Below are 17051 nucleotides of genomic sequence, written 5' to 3' on the forward strand. Positions count from 1 at the left end.
GGGTATTTGCCATTGAAGGCCCATTTTTCCGGTTCAGTGATGGTTGGTTTAGCCTTCTTCAGTTTGGGTTTAGATGAGACAGATGCAATGCATACCTGGGGAATGCCAGAGATCATTGCTACACCCTCAGCTTCCTTCCACGCGCATGGTTCTATCACCTGTCTTTTTCTTCCTCTGACCTTGCCATGAACCATGTTGATGCTGATGTCGACGGGCTTTCGTCCGTTACCTCTGTACCGGTTGTCATTCCTTCCTCCCTTCCTGATCGATGCCACGAGATGTGCAAGCCTTCCATCCTTAACAAATGTTTCAATAATATCCTTCAAGGATGTGCACTCTTCAGTACCATGACCCTTTGTCCCGTGGAAATCACAGGATTTGCTTTGATCCGCATTAGGTTTCTGCCGGATCGATGGGGCTTTGGGCCATGGCAATTTTTCCGTGGCAAATATCTCCGTGACGCTCTTTGTGAGTGGCGTCCACCGGTGTTTTCGATTTGAAGGGTGTGTGTTGTCCCTTCCGCCAACAAGAGGGCGAGAGCTGGATGAGGTGTCAAAGTTTACCCTTGACTGCCAAATACCTAGCCTCCTCTTTTTGTTCTGCCGGGCGATCCGGACATTGTTCTCTCTTGTCCTCTGCGTGTAGAGGTGCGTACTCTGGGGAAGGTCCCTTCCCAGTTGCTTTTCCGTCTCGGCAAAGCGCTTTGCCGCCGTCATGATGGCATCCCATGTGGATGGCATGCCATCCTTACCCGTCAACGTGCGGATAAGTTCTGGGTATTCGGCGCCTTGGATGAAGGCGGCGCGAACCAGATCCTCACTTATGTTGCCGAGACTAAGCTTTTTAGAGTTGAAGCGAGTGATGAAGTCTAGTAAAGATTCATCCTCCTCTCTCACGCAGTTGAGGATCGTCCACTGCTCTTCAGTGTACTTCCTCTGTTGGCTGAAGTGCTGGCTGAACTTGTTCTGAAAGTCCGCCCAGTCATATATGTGGTGGATCGGTAAACGATCGAACCATGCCCTGGCTGCTCCGACCAGAGTCATCTGGAACATGTAGCACCACGTGGGTTCCGTCCAGTTGCTGACGGTAGCCCCCGCAATGAACCTGTTCAGATGGTCGTCTGGGTCGGATAGACCATCATAAGTGCCAATGTTTGACATTTGTTTGGCACTTCTCGGGGCGATTGCCTCCGCAATGTCTCTTGCGAATTTTGACCTTCCTGCATTTGTGGCAGTTGGTCTAAAGGTTTTGGAGAAGTCACGCGGGTTTCTCTCCGCGATTGGTTTAAAAGCTTCCCCAAAATTCCTTTTTGGTTGGACGTCCGTGTCCTTACGCTTCCCTTTCGCCTTATGGCGAGGGTTCGCGTCGGTATCAGACTCCAACTCGTCTTCTGAGTACTCGCAGTCACTGCTCATATTGAGGTGTTGGCGAGTACTGGTGAATTCGTCAGCCTGTTGAGCTGAACGCAAGCGTTCATCCAATTCGGCTTGGAATTCTCTTTGCCGTGCTTCGGCCCACGCCTTCACTTGATCTAGTGTTTGGCGAGGGACCTTCGTTCGTTTTTCCAGTTGGGTATCGGTGAACCCCAATGGAATATTTACTCCACTTGCCCCGGCTTGGGTAGTCGGGGTAGTGTTCGTAAGGATTGTATAACCGCCGGTGTTCCCCCCAGTTGCTGGGGTGGTTACCGGGGTTTCTTGGTCAGTTACAGGCCTTTGGACCGGAGTAACGTTAACCATTTCTTCAGAAATTGTGAAAACTAAAATAGTTCTAGCTTTTATGCACGGATGGCGCCAATGAAGAAACACTAAGTGACCCGGTACAGATTATAGATAATCTGGGGGTTAAGTAATGTTTCCCACGAATGAGGTCTAGCTGAGAAGGCTGTTCTTCAGGAGACCTGCAAAACAAACACCGTAAGCTCGTCACTGAGAAGGGGGGGTTCCTCCTTGTGACCACCCTCCGGCGTGAGAATCAGACTAGGTTGCTCTGAATATAAGTGTATATTAAGAGATTGCTAGATAACTGGATAGCAGATGATCTTACCATTCCAAGATGTTGGAGTATTTATAGCCGAAGGTAGGTTTTCTAGAAGATACAGCCGGCTGAATAGTATTCCTGTTCAACCATCAGTGGACTATGCACAGGCCATACTGGTTGGTGGGTAGGTTACGGCCAACAGTAACAAAGTCGGCTGCACTATTCCACCAACTGTAGATTATGCACGTCCTACTTACTGTGGATTGTACGCAGGCCATGCTGGTTGGTGAATAGGTTACGGCCAACAGTAACACTATTCCACTAACTGTAGGCCGCGCATGCTCCTCAGTAAGGGTTGGTGAGTAGGCAGCGGCTAATAGTGACAAACAGTACTAGAGGGTGCTCCTCCTCGTCCTGTTGTCGATGAGCTGTCACCCTGTGATTGGCTCATGGGCTGTTCTGGTCAGATCGTCTGTCCTATCCATACTTCTGTAGGTATGGTACAAGAGATCTTTCAGAATCAGACTGGCTCATTTAGGCGGGATTGTTCCCGCCTTGCTCATCCCTTCATGTGACTACTGAAGTAGCTAATGTCTTGTGCGTGTAGCCCTGCTGTCTGCGGGTAGCCTTTCCTGATGGCTTGTATCCGCAACTGCGGGAACAGGCGGGGTACTTCACCATTGGGAGGCTTTCCCTGCGTGTTCAGCTTGTGTACTGCGCGTAAGATCCTATGAGCATGGTGGGTCCTGCGGGAGCAGATGGCCTTTGCGCAGACGTCCCTGCTCCAGGTGAGTCTTGCGGGACCAACTGGTCTCTGCTGGGACCTACCTCTTCAGTCAACTTGCCTAAAGCAGCTTTTAAATCAACTTGACCGCCTGTAAAACCACTACTCCGTAAACCGAAACCCCTGTTAAAACCTGACCTGACTCGTCAAAGACACCAATAATATTATTATTTTCACCTAAACCATAACACGTGCAACAAGCATCAACGGCGAATGAGTGTACAAATCTTTACCCAAAAATAACACCGAAGTAAAAGGGGAATAATAATCTCAATCAATCGTCACCAATAATATTATTCTCACCTTTCTTCGCGCCTATTGCAATATTACTCATGTCACACTATCTTCCATTCTAAATCAACGCCGGTTCACTCCGGTTAATGCTAAACGCCGTCGTATCTTCTTCTTCCACTGTAAGCAATGCGTTAATTTCCGATTTATAATGTCTCCGATTATTTAGGCGTCAAAGTGTGGCGGTTAGGTATTCAATGAAGAGTCAACAATTATACATTATTAATTAATTAATTTATTTTTAATTATTATTATTATTATTATTATTATTATTAATTGTTAATTTTGTATCTGCTACTGTCACTGTACGCTGTACGGTGTGTGATCTTCGTTGATTAGGTTTAGAATTTGTTGATTGTGACTCGTTTCTTACTGTATGATATGTATTATATAATTATTGACTGTTTCCTATTGTACGGTGTGTGATCTTCGTGAATTAGGTTTAGAATTTGCTGAATGTGACTTGTTTTCGTGTTTTTTGAAGTCCTATGGATTTATCGGTTTCGTGTTGCTGGTAATTTAGGCGTAACGCTGTGGCGCTTAGGTTTTTAATGAGGATTAACAAGTAGATGATTAGTAGCTGCTAACTGTTGATTCTGGACTGGCTAGTGTTATTGTGCGCGGTACAGTGTGTGATCTTCGTTGATTAGGTTTGTAATTTGTTGAATGTGACTCGTTTTCGTGATTTTCAAAGTCCGGTGGATTTCGATTTCGTGTAGCTGGTAATTTAGGCGTAATGCTGTGGCGGTCAGATATTTAATTAGGATTAACAAATAGATAATTAGTAGCTGTTAACCGTTGATTTTGGATTGGCTAGTGTTATTGTGCGCGGTACAGTGTCTGATCTTTGTTGATTAGGTTTATAATTTGTTGAATGTGACTCGTTTTCGTGTTTTTTGAAGTCCGGTGGATTGATCGGTTTCGCGTTGCTGGTAATTTAGGCTTAAAACTGTGGCAGTTAGGTATCTAATAAAGAGTCAACAATTCGATAGCTTATTTACAATTTTTAATTGTTAACTGTTGATTTTGTGTTTGCTAGTGTCATTGTACCCTGTACGGTGTGTGATCTTTTTGCTGATTAGGTTTAGAATTTGGTGAATGTGGCACTTTTTTGGTGTTTTTTGAAGTCGGATGGATTTATTGGTTTCGTGTTGCTGGTAATTTAGGCATACAACTGTGACGCTTAGGTTTTTAATGAGGAGTCAACAGATAGATAGTTAATAGTTGTAAACTGTTAATTTTGTATCTGCTAGTGTTGTTGTACGTTGTAGGTGTGTGATCTTCGTTGATTAGGCTTGGAATTTGTTGAATGTGACTCGTTTTGGTGTGTTTTGAAGCCCGATGAATTTATCGGTTTCGTGTCTATGGTAATTTAGGCGTAAAACTGTAGCGGTTAGGTGTTTAATGAGGAGTTAACAAATAAATAATTAATAATTGTTAACTGTTAAATTTTGTGTTTGCTAATGTTATTGTACGCTGTACGGTGTGTGATCTTCTTTAGTTAGGTTTATAATTTGTTGACTGTGACTCCTTTTGGTGATTTTTTGAAGTTCTATGGATTTATCAGTTTCGTGTTGCTGGTTATTTAGGCATAAACTGTGATGGTTAGGTGTTTAATGAGGAGTTAACAAATAGATAATTGATAATTGTTAACTGTTGATTTTGACATTTGTAGTGCGATCGTTGTTGATTCGGTTTATAAGTTGCTGAATGTGATTTGTTTTGTGTTGATTCAAGTCTGATGGATTTCTCGAAGACGAAGTTGCATCAGCGGACACGCTCTGCTTACGATAACCTTTACAAAGAGTACAATAAGAAGAAGAAGAGTAATGAGAAGCCGCGGAATAGCGGCGGTGACGGCGACAGTGGCAGTGGTGGTTTGGTTGATGAGAATGATGGAGATCGTGTCACGGCTAGGGTTAGTGGAGATGTTTCTAAGGATAAGAGCTCTAGAAAATTAAGTGAGGGTTTAGGGCGAAGTAATGGCGGTAGGAATGAAGTTGGAGCTGTGTCACGTAGAACGAGGCTTGCGCTTAAGAAGAGTGGTGAGAATTTGACGCAAGTTCAGTTAATTGATGAATCGGAGGATGATGAAGATGATATGCAGAATCATGTGAATTCTGGAATTGAAGAGGTTTCCGAAGCTCAAATGATCGAGGAGACATTGCGAAGGGGTCGATCTCGTAAGAGAGGTAAAAAAGTGAGCCAAAATAGTTCTGTAGATGAATTAGATGTAAATTGCGGCCGCAAGTGTTTAACAACAAATGATTCACAGCAAAACAGTGCTTCTGTTGCTGCTGATGATGATGATGCTCTTTCATATCCAGGTGATAGCTGTTTTGGGAGAAATGCCAGTAACTCTGAAAATGACACAGATACAGGGCTACTGAATAATGCTACTGCTTCAAATGGTGATTGTTTGAAAGGGAAGGGGAGTAAAGATACTAAAGATAGCAGTTTAAGTTCACATGGTTTTGCACTTTCACCTGGTTTGGAACGTGGTGAAAGTGATGATGATGATGATGCAGGTGTAACCTGCTTGGGTGATGATTCTGCATGTTTAGAAGAATATGATCCTTCACATAGCTCTCGTGTGGAAAGCAATGAGGTAAAGGTCAGTCCAGTGGAGTTGGACTCGGTTCAAGCAGATGCAGATGCAGATGTTGATGCTGGGCTAAAGTCATCTGAACAGGAACACGATGATCCACAGAAGCTGGTGCCACCTGAAGTGAATAATGCTGTTGCAGAAGATAAGGAGGTTATTTGTTTGAGTTCTAGTGACAGTGAGGATGGTGAAAAAGATGACTCTGACCCTCATATTTTCAATCCAAAACCTGTTTACATGCCTAAAAGCAAGACCAAGAAAGTTGACTTTTTTGTGCCTGTGGTTGGTGAAAAGCATAAGCGCTATGATAAATCTGTCGAGGGGGGTTTGAAAAAGAGGCGGATTGATGCAGATTCTTCACTTGGTTTTGGTAGAAATATTAACAAAACTGGTGAGGATACTTGTTGGCAATGGGAAGCAGTTGAAGAAAAGGGCCCGCCAAAGGCTGATAAGTTCACAAGTAAAACCTTTGATCAATTTGGAGGTAAAGTAAATGCTGTGAAGATTCTCAAAGATGCAATGAGGCATGAAGGGGACGGTGATAACCTTTTTAAAAGGTATGTCGACATTTTTACAGAAGACATACCCGAAGAAAATACTCAGGTTGTTCAAGTACAGTCGTATAAGTTTAAGTTTGAAGATGAGGAGGATATAAAGCCAGATAAATCAGAATGTGAGATAGAAATGGATGAGCTTTTTGATGAGATGAACATGTGCTTACAACTATCAGAAATTGGTTCTGACACCTCTATGGTATGCTTTCATTTATGCTAACAATGATATTTAATGACATGTGCTTATAATGATATTTATGGTATGCACAGGTTAACCGTGGTGATGCTGACTTGTTGGTGGATGGAGCAGATCAAGCTACTTGTTGTCACCATGGAAAACATGAACTAACGATTAATGATGAGTTTGGTATAATTTGTAGATATTGTCCGTATGTTGAGATGGAAATTAGAGATATTTTACCTCTTCTGGTTAGTCTTCTCTCTTATTTACTAGCCTGCAGCTTATTATTAACAACCTATATTACATGTATTTGTTTTATTCTTTATGTAGTTTTGTTTTTATTTGATTTTATCACATGCTTCTGGTTGATTTGGTGTTTTATGCAGAGTAAGAATGGAAGGGGTGGGCATGGCAGGCATGATCATGACCATGACTATGAAAAACAGACAACATGAAGTTTTCTGACCTAAAATTGGCTGACTGCAATCAAGACCGCCATCATGATTCTAAAATGAATGAATATGAGAAAGGAACGGTTTGGGACTTGGTTCCTGGTGTTAAAGAATCTATGTATCCACATCAGCGTGACGGTTTTGAGTTCATTTGGCAAAAAATAGCCGGTGGGATCTACATTGATAAGCTAGAAAAACGTCTTCCTACTGGCGGAAGTGGATGCATAATCTCTCACGCTCCCGGAACTGGTAAAAGCCGTCTGACAATCGTTTTTCTTCAGGCGTTTTTGAAAATGTATCCGAGTTCTAGACCGTTAATCGTTGCTCCTCGCTCTATGCTTCTTACATGGGAAGAAGAGTTTAAAAAATGGAACACTGAATTCCCGTTTTATAATCTAAACAACTCTGAGTGTTCCGGTCTAGAATGTAAAACAGCTGTCACTTTTTTAAAAAAATTCGGAGGCATAAAAAGCCTAAACGGGAGCCGTTACCTAAAGTTATATTCATGGAAGAAAACACCGAGCGTTTTGGGAATCACTTATAGATTGTTTGAAAGCCTTGCTGGTGAAGAAGGAAAACGTAAACGATCTTCAAAGAATGATGAAGACGATCATGTGAAAAACCTTCTTCTTAAAGTCCCGACTCTTTTAGTACTTGATGAAGGCCATACCCCTCGTAACGACCAAAGTCTTATGTGGAAGACGTTACTTACTGTCAAAACAAAAAGAAGCATCATTTTATCAGGAACACCGTTTCAGAACAACTTTGATGAGTTATACAACACTTTATGTCTAGTGAATCCATTATTATCTTTTGGCAGTTCATCGTTTAACGGTGTGCAAGCTACTAAAAGACGTGGATGGAAGCACAACGCAGCAAAAGGTCAATGGGATTCTATCACGAGTTCGGTTAAAAAAAGTCAACATAAGTTACAAGAACTTAGAGCCATGATTGACCCATTTGTTCATGTCCATAAAGGAACAATTCTTCAAGAACGACTCCCCGGGTTAAGGGATGCTTTGGTTGTTTTAAAGCCCACCAGAACTCAAAACTCACTTATGTTAAAAATGGGCGGGTCAAAATCGACTTTAGAAAACGACCATACAATGTCCTTAATATCCGTCCATCCTTCACTTCTTTCCAAGGACTCTCCTATATGTGCGGAAGGGTTTCATAAAATGCTTAATAACTTCAAAAACGATCCGAAAGCTGGAGTTAAGACCGACTTTTTAATCGAACTTATTAAGCTATGTGGTGCACATAATGAAAAGGTGTTGGTTTTCAGTCAGTATCTTAAGCCTCTAGAGTTTATAATGGAACTTTTGAACGCCAATTTTAGATGGGTTGAAGGTAGAGAGTGCTTGTATATGGATGGTCAACAAGAGGAGAAACAAAGGCAAAGTTCAATCAACACGCTTAACGATCCCAAAAGTGAAGCGAAAGTGCTTCTTGCATCACTTAGGGCTTGTTCTGAGGGGATTAATTTGGTGGGTGCTTCCAGGGTCGTGTTGCTTGATGTTCATTGGAACCCGTCTGTCGAAAGACAAGCTATAAGTCGAGCTTATAGGCTTGGCCAAAAGAAACTGGTTCATGTTACCATCTTGTGACCGGGTCAATGGAAGGCGAGAAGTATATAAGACAAGTTGAAAAGAGTCATTTATCCGAATTGGTTTTTTCTTCAAAAAATAAAGACAGTTCTAATAAAGTATCGCCTGTTATCATAAAAGATAAGATTTTGGAAGAAATGGTGCAACATGACAAGCTGCAAAACATGTTTGAGAAGGTGATTTACCAACCGAAAGAAGCAGATCTCATTGACACATTCGGTTAATATTGTGCAGATTCGCAGACAGCTCAGGTACTCTTCTGCATGTTTCTTTTCTCTGTTCATTTTATGGGTTCAACGTCGGTTAACCTTCGATTTTAAACCTGGTTTATGGTTGTTATCCAGCGCCAGAGGAGACCTGTTATTATTGGTGCACGCATGTTTTTTGGCCTTCTTAACTTGTTAGACGGTAGTGTTTTTTTGGAAGTTCTAAGGTGGTTTTTTTTTTGTTTTGATGTATGACGGATTTAGCGTCTTCTTTTGTTGAATTTTGCATAAATGTAAAGGTGATAATGGAACTATGGTTAAATCTATGATGTAATATATCTTCCAATGTAACCTTTGATGATGATTCCCTTGGTATTAATGTCACATTATTGATTTAGTCCACAATGGGATTGTAGTTCTAACGTTTATACATATCAATGTCGACAATGGGATTGTAGTTATAATGTTTATACATATCGATTTATAAACTGCATATTGCTTATGGTGAAGGAGTCTTGTCACGGCTGATGCATGCCATGTATGACGAATGAAGGAGCCAGGACGAAGGCGTGTTTCATTCGGAAAACAAAGTCATACACTATAGTAACAAACTATAACATGGATAAGTCATAAGCTGTAGTAACAAATTAGTTGACCTTACTTTCGTTAATGGCCAAATTTAATGCTAATTGAGCCCCATCGACCCACTTCCACCACTAATACCTGGTTAATTCAAGTAGGTTGGCTTTCAATACAAGCATTAACTCCGACTAACCATTACTAACAACTCATATATCACTTCTTATGGTAACTCACTTTCGCATTGTGAATTTGAATTGCAATATCTCAATGAGCAATGTTGTCGTGGATGAGAACACATAATTCATGGATCGATGATAAAAGTCCCTACACAATTCATATGTCGGGTAGTACAAAAATTACTTGGTATCAGAGCAAATTGTTTGGAGTGACCCTCTTCCTAACCGACTTTCGGTTCCAATTTCAGCTTAAATGCCTATAGGATAAACATTCAAAGGTAGGCTTGCCATTAAATTTTGAAGGACAAAGATTATGTAAATGATAATGTCCAACGGAAGTTGCCAATAGTGATTAAATTGGGTAGAAAAGATTTTGGGAACATATACGAAACCTTTTAAAATAAAACATGAGTGTATGTGAAGTCCATCCTTCCATCCCACATCGGCTGCTTAGAAAAAGAAGAGCAATACAGTTGAGTATTTAATGCAAGCAGATATGTATTTGAAATGCACGCAGCCATGCAGTGAGCACAAAGCGAACTATTCTTTCGCCTTTTACTAAAGAATACCGTGTGCTCGCTGCTTAAAGTGGCATACGCTTATTTTGGAGAGACCCTTTTTTCATTGAAGGGCTCCAACCAACATCTTTAGTTCTAAGTTTTTTCTCTAACGTGAGATCTAGTTAGGGTCAGCCATGTGAATTTGATAATGAGTCAGAGCATTCCCAGCCTGTCTTCCATCTATTATTATAATACTTTATATACATTTTAATTATTATAATTTTATCTTCATTCTTTAATTTACAAAAAATCACTATTTTTTTCCAAAATGTACAAAAAATCACCATTTTTTCTTTTTCCAACCTATAATTTACACTCAACATCTCTCTTCACATAAACGGTTTGGGAATGCTCTTAAGTTCTTTAAGATATTGACATTAAATTAAAAAGAATAATTAAATTAAAAAAATAATTAACTTGTCAATGTAATAAACAATAGCAACTCTCAAATAACTTATAAAAAAATTAGCATGTTAAAAGGTTCACAACGGTGACAACACTTATTTTCTCGCGCGCATTGCACAGCGAATCTGGTCTGTAAAACCCCAGGTTTGCAGTGGCGAGTCAAAGCGAATTTGGTCGGTATTGGCTGTGTTCGTTTAACGTTAAAACCCAAAACATAAATTTGTCAAGTTAAGATATAAAAAGATTAACATATAATAAAAATAAAATACTTAGAACGACATTTATTCAGTTGGTAAACTGGGCGTTGTAACATCCGAACGTTGTCGGTACCGAGCGTTGCAACGGTGGTCGAGGTCTAGCTCAAATCCTTCATTACCTTAATCCACCGGCTGCTACTTGACAGTTGTTATGCCATCACAAGAGCAGAACTCTGACGTAATACACAGTGGGACGAAACCCTGGTGGGCTCAGACGCTCAGTAGTCAAACTAAACTGACGACCTTGTATAAACCTAGCTCAAATCCTTTATTACCTTAATCCATCAAAAAAATGATACAAGTGCAGATCTAATTTATGTCACCACTCGATTATTATTTGGTTATTGTTTTTACTCACTATCAAGTATCAACTTCTATTTCAAGTTAACCCAAAAAAAAGAATAATAATAATAATAATAATAATAATACTTAAAAAAACCATATAAATTGCGAAAACTGTTTAGGGTTTGAGGTGTTAGCCGCCGTCTAAGCTCCTCTGCTGCTGCATTAGCTTTTCTCACAAGATCTTGCAACATGGTTAGCTTTATTCATATTTATATTTCATATGTTAATTCAAAAGATTTGACATTGGAACTTGAAAGTCCGGATATTCGTTGGCACTTACTTTTGGTGTTAGTGAAAATTAGTCTTTAATTGAGACACAAATTAGGGATGTGATCTCGGGTTTGGTTCGTTTCAAGCTTAGCTTGTTAGTAGTTTTTCAAGCTCGGGCTTCGACTGTTTGTTATTATTTTTTAATTAGTTTAGGGTTGCGGCGTAGCTTGGTGCCCGTTTGCCTGTCACTTCAATGCCCGTTTGGATGCTTTTTTATCAAAGAATTCATAAAGATGTATGAACTGTACTAAAAATACATTTATACATTGTTAAAAAAATGATAAAGAAATAAAATAATTTATATACGTTTTTAATTATTTTATATATTTTGAGAAAAAAAAAACCTTAAACGAGCCAAAGCTCGGCTATGCAGTGCGAAATTAATACACAGAAGTCCAAAAGAGGTAAAACTTGAAAATACACAAGGATCATTATGGCTTGACGAGCCTAAATGAGCTTTCTATACAAGGCTTGAGCTCGGGCCCTATTACTAAACGAGCTTTATTTGAGAAGCTTGAGCTTGAAAACGCTCGGTCATTTCGAGCCTTTTATCAATCCGAGCTCTGCGAGTGGCTTAGCTTGTTTGTACCTCACAATGACTCTTTAATGTGTATGCGTTGTCTAAATGTTCTTCATATGTTCCCTAAATTTGATTTCAGACAAAGAGGACAAAGAAGGCTGGCATCGTTGGAAAATACGGTAAGCGTCTTGTTTATTTCTTATACAATCATTGCATGTTGTTGTAGTAAAGTGGTTAACACATTTGGTTCTTCAGAAATGTACTATATAAAGAAAATGTTCAGTAACATTTTACGGTGACTCGCTTCATTAAATGCGGTATAGTTCATTGATGGCCTGATGCTTCTTTAAATCGTTCAGGTACCCGATATGGTGCTAGTTTGAGAAAGCAGATCAAGAAAATGGAAGTGAGTCAACACAGCAAATTCTTCTGTGAATTCTGTGGCAAGGTAAAGCTATTCTCTTTGTTTTTCGCTTTTAAACTTAGCGGGAATGCAGTTACAAACTACTTGTGTTCGTGTCGATTATTAAGTACATTGTACTTGAATAACACAGTATGCAGTCAAGAGAAAGGCTGTTGGGATTTGGGGATGCAAGGATTGTGGCAAAGTCAAAGCAGGCGGTGCATACACCTTGAAGTAATCATCTTCGTCCCTCTTTTATTAACGGGTCAAAACACTTGTGACTAGGGTGTGCGCATGAGTCGGTTCGGTTTTGTGCTAAAACCGAACCCAAAAATGAAATGCCGGTTTTTTAGTTTTTGAAAAGTTTTGGGTTTGGGCTCGGTTTCAGTTTTGTCATTTGGGCTTAGAAATTTTGGGCCGAAAAAAATGGGAAATAATATTTGGGTTGCAGTTTTCGTCGCTGGGGTGCAATTTTGGGGGAAAAAGGGCAAAACTGCCCCTCACGTGAAGGACAGTGATGGGTTTAATGACCAGAGTTAACGGAATTAGTGAATTCGGGTTTAATTGCAAGTGAAATGAAACCACAGGGATGAAAATCACAAATTTGAAACTATTGGACTAAAACCGCAGATTTGGACAAACCACAGGGACAAAAACCGCCATTTACTCATATATTAAACTATTATAAATTACTTAATATTTAAAATAAAAAATAAATCCTATAGTTCGGTCTGGTGTTTTCGGTTTTAGTTACACGTAAAACTGAAAGTTCAATTTTTACAAAAACATAAAACTAAACCATTGGTATTTTCGTTTTCATGCACATCCCTAATAGTGACACTCGTCAACTGATTGTTTTTCTATAAATTTTTGTACTACAGTACTGCAAGTGCTGTGACGGTGAGGAGCACGATCCGTAGGCTGAGGGAGCAGACCGAAAGTTAAATCGTTTTCAATCTAAAATTGCTTAGAATGAATGAATGAATGAATCACATTTCAATGTCAGAGTTCCCATTTTACCCTCTTTAAACTTTGTTCAATCATGTCAGACTGTTCATTTTGTTGAATCATTAAAAGAGTTACTGAATTTATGCTTGTTTAAATGTTTTCATCTGTATTCTTGTAGCCAACTTGCTATGATTGCTAGTTGAGATATTAAATGTATGTGTTGAGTGTTGACCAGAGTTCACCTGTTATTAATATGGAATCAAGTTGGAATTACATATATCATTTCTAAAGAGTGAAGTAACTATAGTTTTACTATATTATGTTATTTATAACTTGTAAGCAACATTTTGACTTAACAAAGTCAAATTTGCAAGGACTAAATTATGCCCTGTGTCATTTAAAAACATGTTAAGACTTCAAAAAACTAATTCTGCTTTGATATTTAGTGACAATTGAGTGTTTTAGAATCAAACCTTTTAGCTGTCTTTAGCCACTCTTCGTGGCTCCTAATTTAATTGAAGTTAGCTTGAAGAAAACTTAACTTAAAAACCTAGGGGTGAGAAATAACCGAAAACCGATGAACCGAACTGAAATTAATCGATAACCAAAATTTGGTTAATTTGGTTATCGGTTATTTTTTGTAACCTCGGTTAACCGAACCAAACTGAATCATTCATATTTTCATCTATTTATATCTTTTATAGATCCATGTAATGTATTTCCTGTCTTATAACACCATTTTTTCATGTATGTATGTATATCTCTATTTCATGGATATATGTCTTATTTTAAGTGTTAACACATTCATTTAATGTATTTCTAAGTAAAAGTTTTAGCCCAAGTTTGATTTTTGTTATTAAGTGAAATTAACCAAAACCGAAAACTGAACAATTATCCAAATGAGCCAAACCAATTAACCGAAAACCAAATGGTTAATTTGGTTGAGGCTAATAACCAAACCGAATCGCGCACACCACTATAGTCACAACTTTATTTGCTTTGTGTTTCTTTGTTTCCATATCTGCATGGACTCATTCTTTAAAACGAGCCGAGTCTCCTCAAGCTAACTCGAATACTATGTGAGTGAGAGCTTGGTTCAACTCACATTCCCCTTCAACAAGCTTAAATAAACATATTTATATAGCAAACACCACATTAACTAATAATTATGTTGATATATATATTTTTTCAAGTGAGACACAAACATGTACATTTTACATTGAACAGAGGCAAAGGACAAAAGAAAAGCCTCTCCTAATTCTCATAAATCTTGGTGGTAATCTAATGCAGTAATATTATTATTATTATGCTGCAATAAGCCCCTACCTCAAACATCCTCTCTCTTTCATGTTACAAACCAACAGGCACTTTAGTGCCCTTTAAATCATAAACCTCATATACTTATTTTGCAGCCAGAACAAAGAGGCACACCGTTGCGGTTCCAGGTGTCACCGCCTCCTTGTACCACTAGCGATCAGTTATGGTTTAAATACTAGTCCCAAAAGAGGTTGAATTAGCACAAGAGAATCAAACAATGTCTAGCGGTAGATCATCAATGTCACCATGTTGATGCATTTGGTTTTGCACCGCCTTAACTGCCGCCACTCTTGCTGCATTAGCAGCCCGGTTAGCTGCAGTCACAGCTCGGTTCACCCTCTCATCCACATCAGCTACACGTATCGCTTTCTCAGCCATACGCCTCGCTTCCTGAAAAAAAGAACACAATGCTATAACTGGTCAAAAACGGGCTCGGGTCAAAAAGAGTAACTTTTAGTAAATGTTAATAGTCTTTTATCTTTTTATAATTAATGTGAGATCAGTGACACTGTGACAGTATCTACCTGGACTGCTTTAAGGACTTTGACATGAGAAACCGAAGAAGACGATCCAGAAACCGATGAATCTTGAGAAGTTGAAACCATCAAAACCCCGTTATCCCAATGACCCGATTGCGTGTCCCCGTTTCTAAACGTATACATACCAAACCCTTGTCTTCTTCCTTCATGCCAACCACCCTCGTACCGATGCCCATTCGCAAATTGATAAACACCAAAACCGTGCATTTTGTCTGCAAAATACTCTCCCGCATACGTGTCCCCGTTTCTGCATCATCATACACCACATAAGCATCTCAAACGCAATAAAATTATCACACGATTACTAAATCTTTAAAAATCGAAGCTTTAAATTACAATAAACATTTACCTGAAATGATAGTGACCGAGTCCATGTTTAATACCGCCTTTAAACTCGCCAACATACTTGCTACCATCTTCACATGTATGAACACCACATCCATGACACTGCCCCTTAAACCACTCACCCGCATACATATCCCCGGTGTAAAACCGATAAACACCATACCCATGTCTCAACCCGTGTCGATACTGTCCCCGATACCGACTCCCTTTCGCCCACGTCTCGACCCCATAACCATCATACTTCTGGTCAACCCAATCACCTTCATACCTCCCATTCAAATTATAATAATACACTCCACTCCCAGAACACTTCCCTTTATAAAACTCACCCTCATAAACATCCCCATTACTATACACCTTCACCAAGAAACCCGAACCCGTGTTGGATTCAAACCGGGCCTTTGACCCGATTGACCAAACAACTAATGGGTGTGTTTTAGAATCATGATCTGACTTATAAAGCTTCAAACTTGGGAACTTTCGGGCGACGAATAACCGGACCGAAGGAATATTACCGGAATTTAAACTGTTAATATTAACCGAGATAACAATAACACTACATAAGCCAACAATAAAGAGTATGCGGAGGTAAGATGATCTATAACTCAATGAAAACAAATAAACTGACGGCAAAAAGATGAGAATCAAAACCCTAAATTGAGCAAACTTCCACAGTTTTAAAACAATTATTTTCGTCGCTAAAAGTGCTTCTGAAGATGAACAACAAATTAACGATTTTTTATGATAATTTCTTCGGTAATTGTGATGATGGGGTAACGGTTTTGACTGAGGACTCATAATCACAGGTCTTTGTTCATCCTATTTTGCTGAATTTGAAAATTAGGGTTTTGCTGAGTTTGAAATTGAAATTGGGGTTTTTTTGTTCTTCGATCCGAAAGCAAAATTGATGAGTTTAATCGATTAAACTTCGATTAATAATCAAAACCAAGAAAAATCTTGGATTAAATTGGATCGTATTTTGCTGAATTTGAAAAATAGGGTTTTGTTGAGTTTGAAATTGAAATTGGGTGTTTTGTTGTTCTTCGATCTAAAAGCAAAACTGATGAGTTTAATCGATTATATACCGATTAATAATCAAAACCCAGAAAAATCTTGGATTGAATTTGACGATTTGATGTTTTATGGTCTGGTTTTTGGAAAAAGAAAGAGGGAAACAAAAAAGTGTCAAGTGGGGTATAAATAAATATGGTAGGGGTGATTGAGGTGTTCATGATAATTAACGAGGCTGTGTTTGTAATTATTAATATTTTGGGACCACTGATATAAATATTGTTTTGTTTAACGCCCTTGAGTTTTGTGTTATTTACTAGTCTTCCTAGCTCCTTCACCCTTCAAGGTCTTTTTGGTAATGTTTTCATTACTGAATCAAGACCGTGAACCGAACAACTTTTGTCTAGTAAATGATGGTTAGAGCTAAAAGTAAAAAATTTTTTATAGTAAAACCGGTTCAACTAGCCAATCGTCTGACCGGTTCGGACTGGTTGGTTCTCTGGAAACCTAGAGAATTGCATAGAACCCGATCGGTCAATAGGCTGAATCCAGTCCAACCAGCCGAACTGGTCAGGTCTCAACAACATTGCTTTTTGGTGAGAAAATAGTAATATAGATGGCAGGAAAACATGATATATGAGAGTTGAGACATGTAATGTACATGCATTTGAAATGCTAGATGATAACTAGATATGATATTAGATGATATGCGT

At 39.1% G+C, this 17051-nt stretch overlaps 2 protein-coding genes, 1 non-coding gene and 1 pseudogene across 4 annotated transcripts; 3 read left to right on the forward strand and 1 right to left on the reverse strand.

The window, feature by feature from the left end:
• Positions 1 to 4796: 4796 nt before the first annotated feature.
• Positions 4797 to 8869, forward strand: LOC143555795 (SNF2 domain-containing protein CLASSY 4-like; annotated as a pseudogene). The gene is made up of 3 exons (XR_013139259.1): positions 4797 to 6413; positions 6485 to 6643; positions 6782 to 8869. The product of XR_013139259.1 is annotated as an SNF2 domain-containing protein CLASSY 4-like (transcript).
• A 1064-nt stretch (positions 8870 to 9933) lies between these two features.
• Positions 9934 to 10051, forward strand: LOC143555797 (U5 spliceosomal RNA). Its single transcript, XR_013139260.1, has one exon. It is a non-coding gene; the product is annotated as a U5 spliceosomal RNA (small nuclear RNA).
• Positions 10052 to 11169: 1118 nt separating this feature from the next.
• On the forward strand, positions 11170 to 13123 carry LOC143555783 (large ribosomal subunit protein eL43). Its single transcript, XM_077045281.1, has 5 exons — positions 11170 to 11177; positions 11915 to 11954; positions 12135 to 12223; positions 12330 to 12412; positions 13060 to 13123. The coding sequence occupies exons 1-5, from the start codon at positions 11175 to 11177 to the stop codon at positions 13121 to 13123; spliced, it is 279 nt and encodes a 92-aa protein (XP_076901396.1). The 5' UTR covers positions 11170 to 11174.
• Positions 13124 to 14622: 1499 nt separating this feature from the next.
• On the reverse strand, positions 14623 to 16316 carry LOC143555784 (uncharacterized). The gene is made up of 3 exons (XM_077045282.1): positions 15332 to 16316; positions 14968 to 15229; positions 14623 to 14833 (listed from the first exon to the last, which is right to left on the reverse strand). Exons 1-3 carry the CDS (start codon positions 16123 to 16125, stop codon positions 14654 to 14656), a joined length of 1236 nt encoding a protein of 411 aa, XP_076901397.1. The 5' UTR covers positions 16126 to 16316; the 3' UTR covers positions 14623 to 14653.
• Positions 16317 to 17051: the final 735 nt, after the last annotated feature.

This window comes from Bidens hawaiensis, unplaced genomic scaffold, assembly GCF_021521415.1.
Source record: "Bidens hawaiensis isolate Kalapana, Puna unplaced genomic scaffold, B.hawaiensis_p1.1 tig00018313_1, whole genome shotgun sequence".
Lineage (NCBI taxonomy): Eukaryota > Viridiplantae > Streptophyta > Magnoliopsida > Asterales > Asteraceae > Bidens > Bidens hawaiensis.

What these genes read in the sequence shown, in the direction of transcription:
- LOC143555783 (XM_077045281.1), top strand. An exon ending in TGGCATCGTTGGAAAATACG is followed by an intron (nt 11,955 to 12,134) that starts GTAAGCGTCTTG and finishes TAAATCGTTCAG; the next exon opens with GTACCCGATATGGTGCTAGT. An exon ending in TCTGTGAATTCTGTGGCAAG is followed by an intron (nt 12,224 to 12,329) that starts GTAAAGCTATTC and finishes TGAATAACACAG; the next exon opens with TATGCAGTCAAGAGAAAGGC.
- LOC143555784 (XM_077045282.1), bottom strand. Translation starts at nt 16,125, where the DNA reads ATGAGTCCTCAGTCAAAACCGTTACCCCATCATCACAATTACCGAAGA. An exon ending in CTCGGTCACTATCATTTCAG is followed by an intron (nt 15,230 to 15,331) that starts GTAAATGTTTAT and finishes ATGATGATGCAG; the next exon opens with AAACGGGGACACGTATGCGG. An exon ending in AAGTCCTTAAAGCAGTCCAG is followed by an intron (nt 14,834 to 14,967) that starts GTAGATACTGTC and finishes TCTTTTTTTCAG; the next exon opens with GAAGCGAGGCGTATGGCTGA.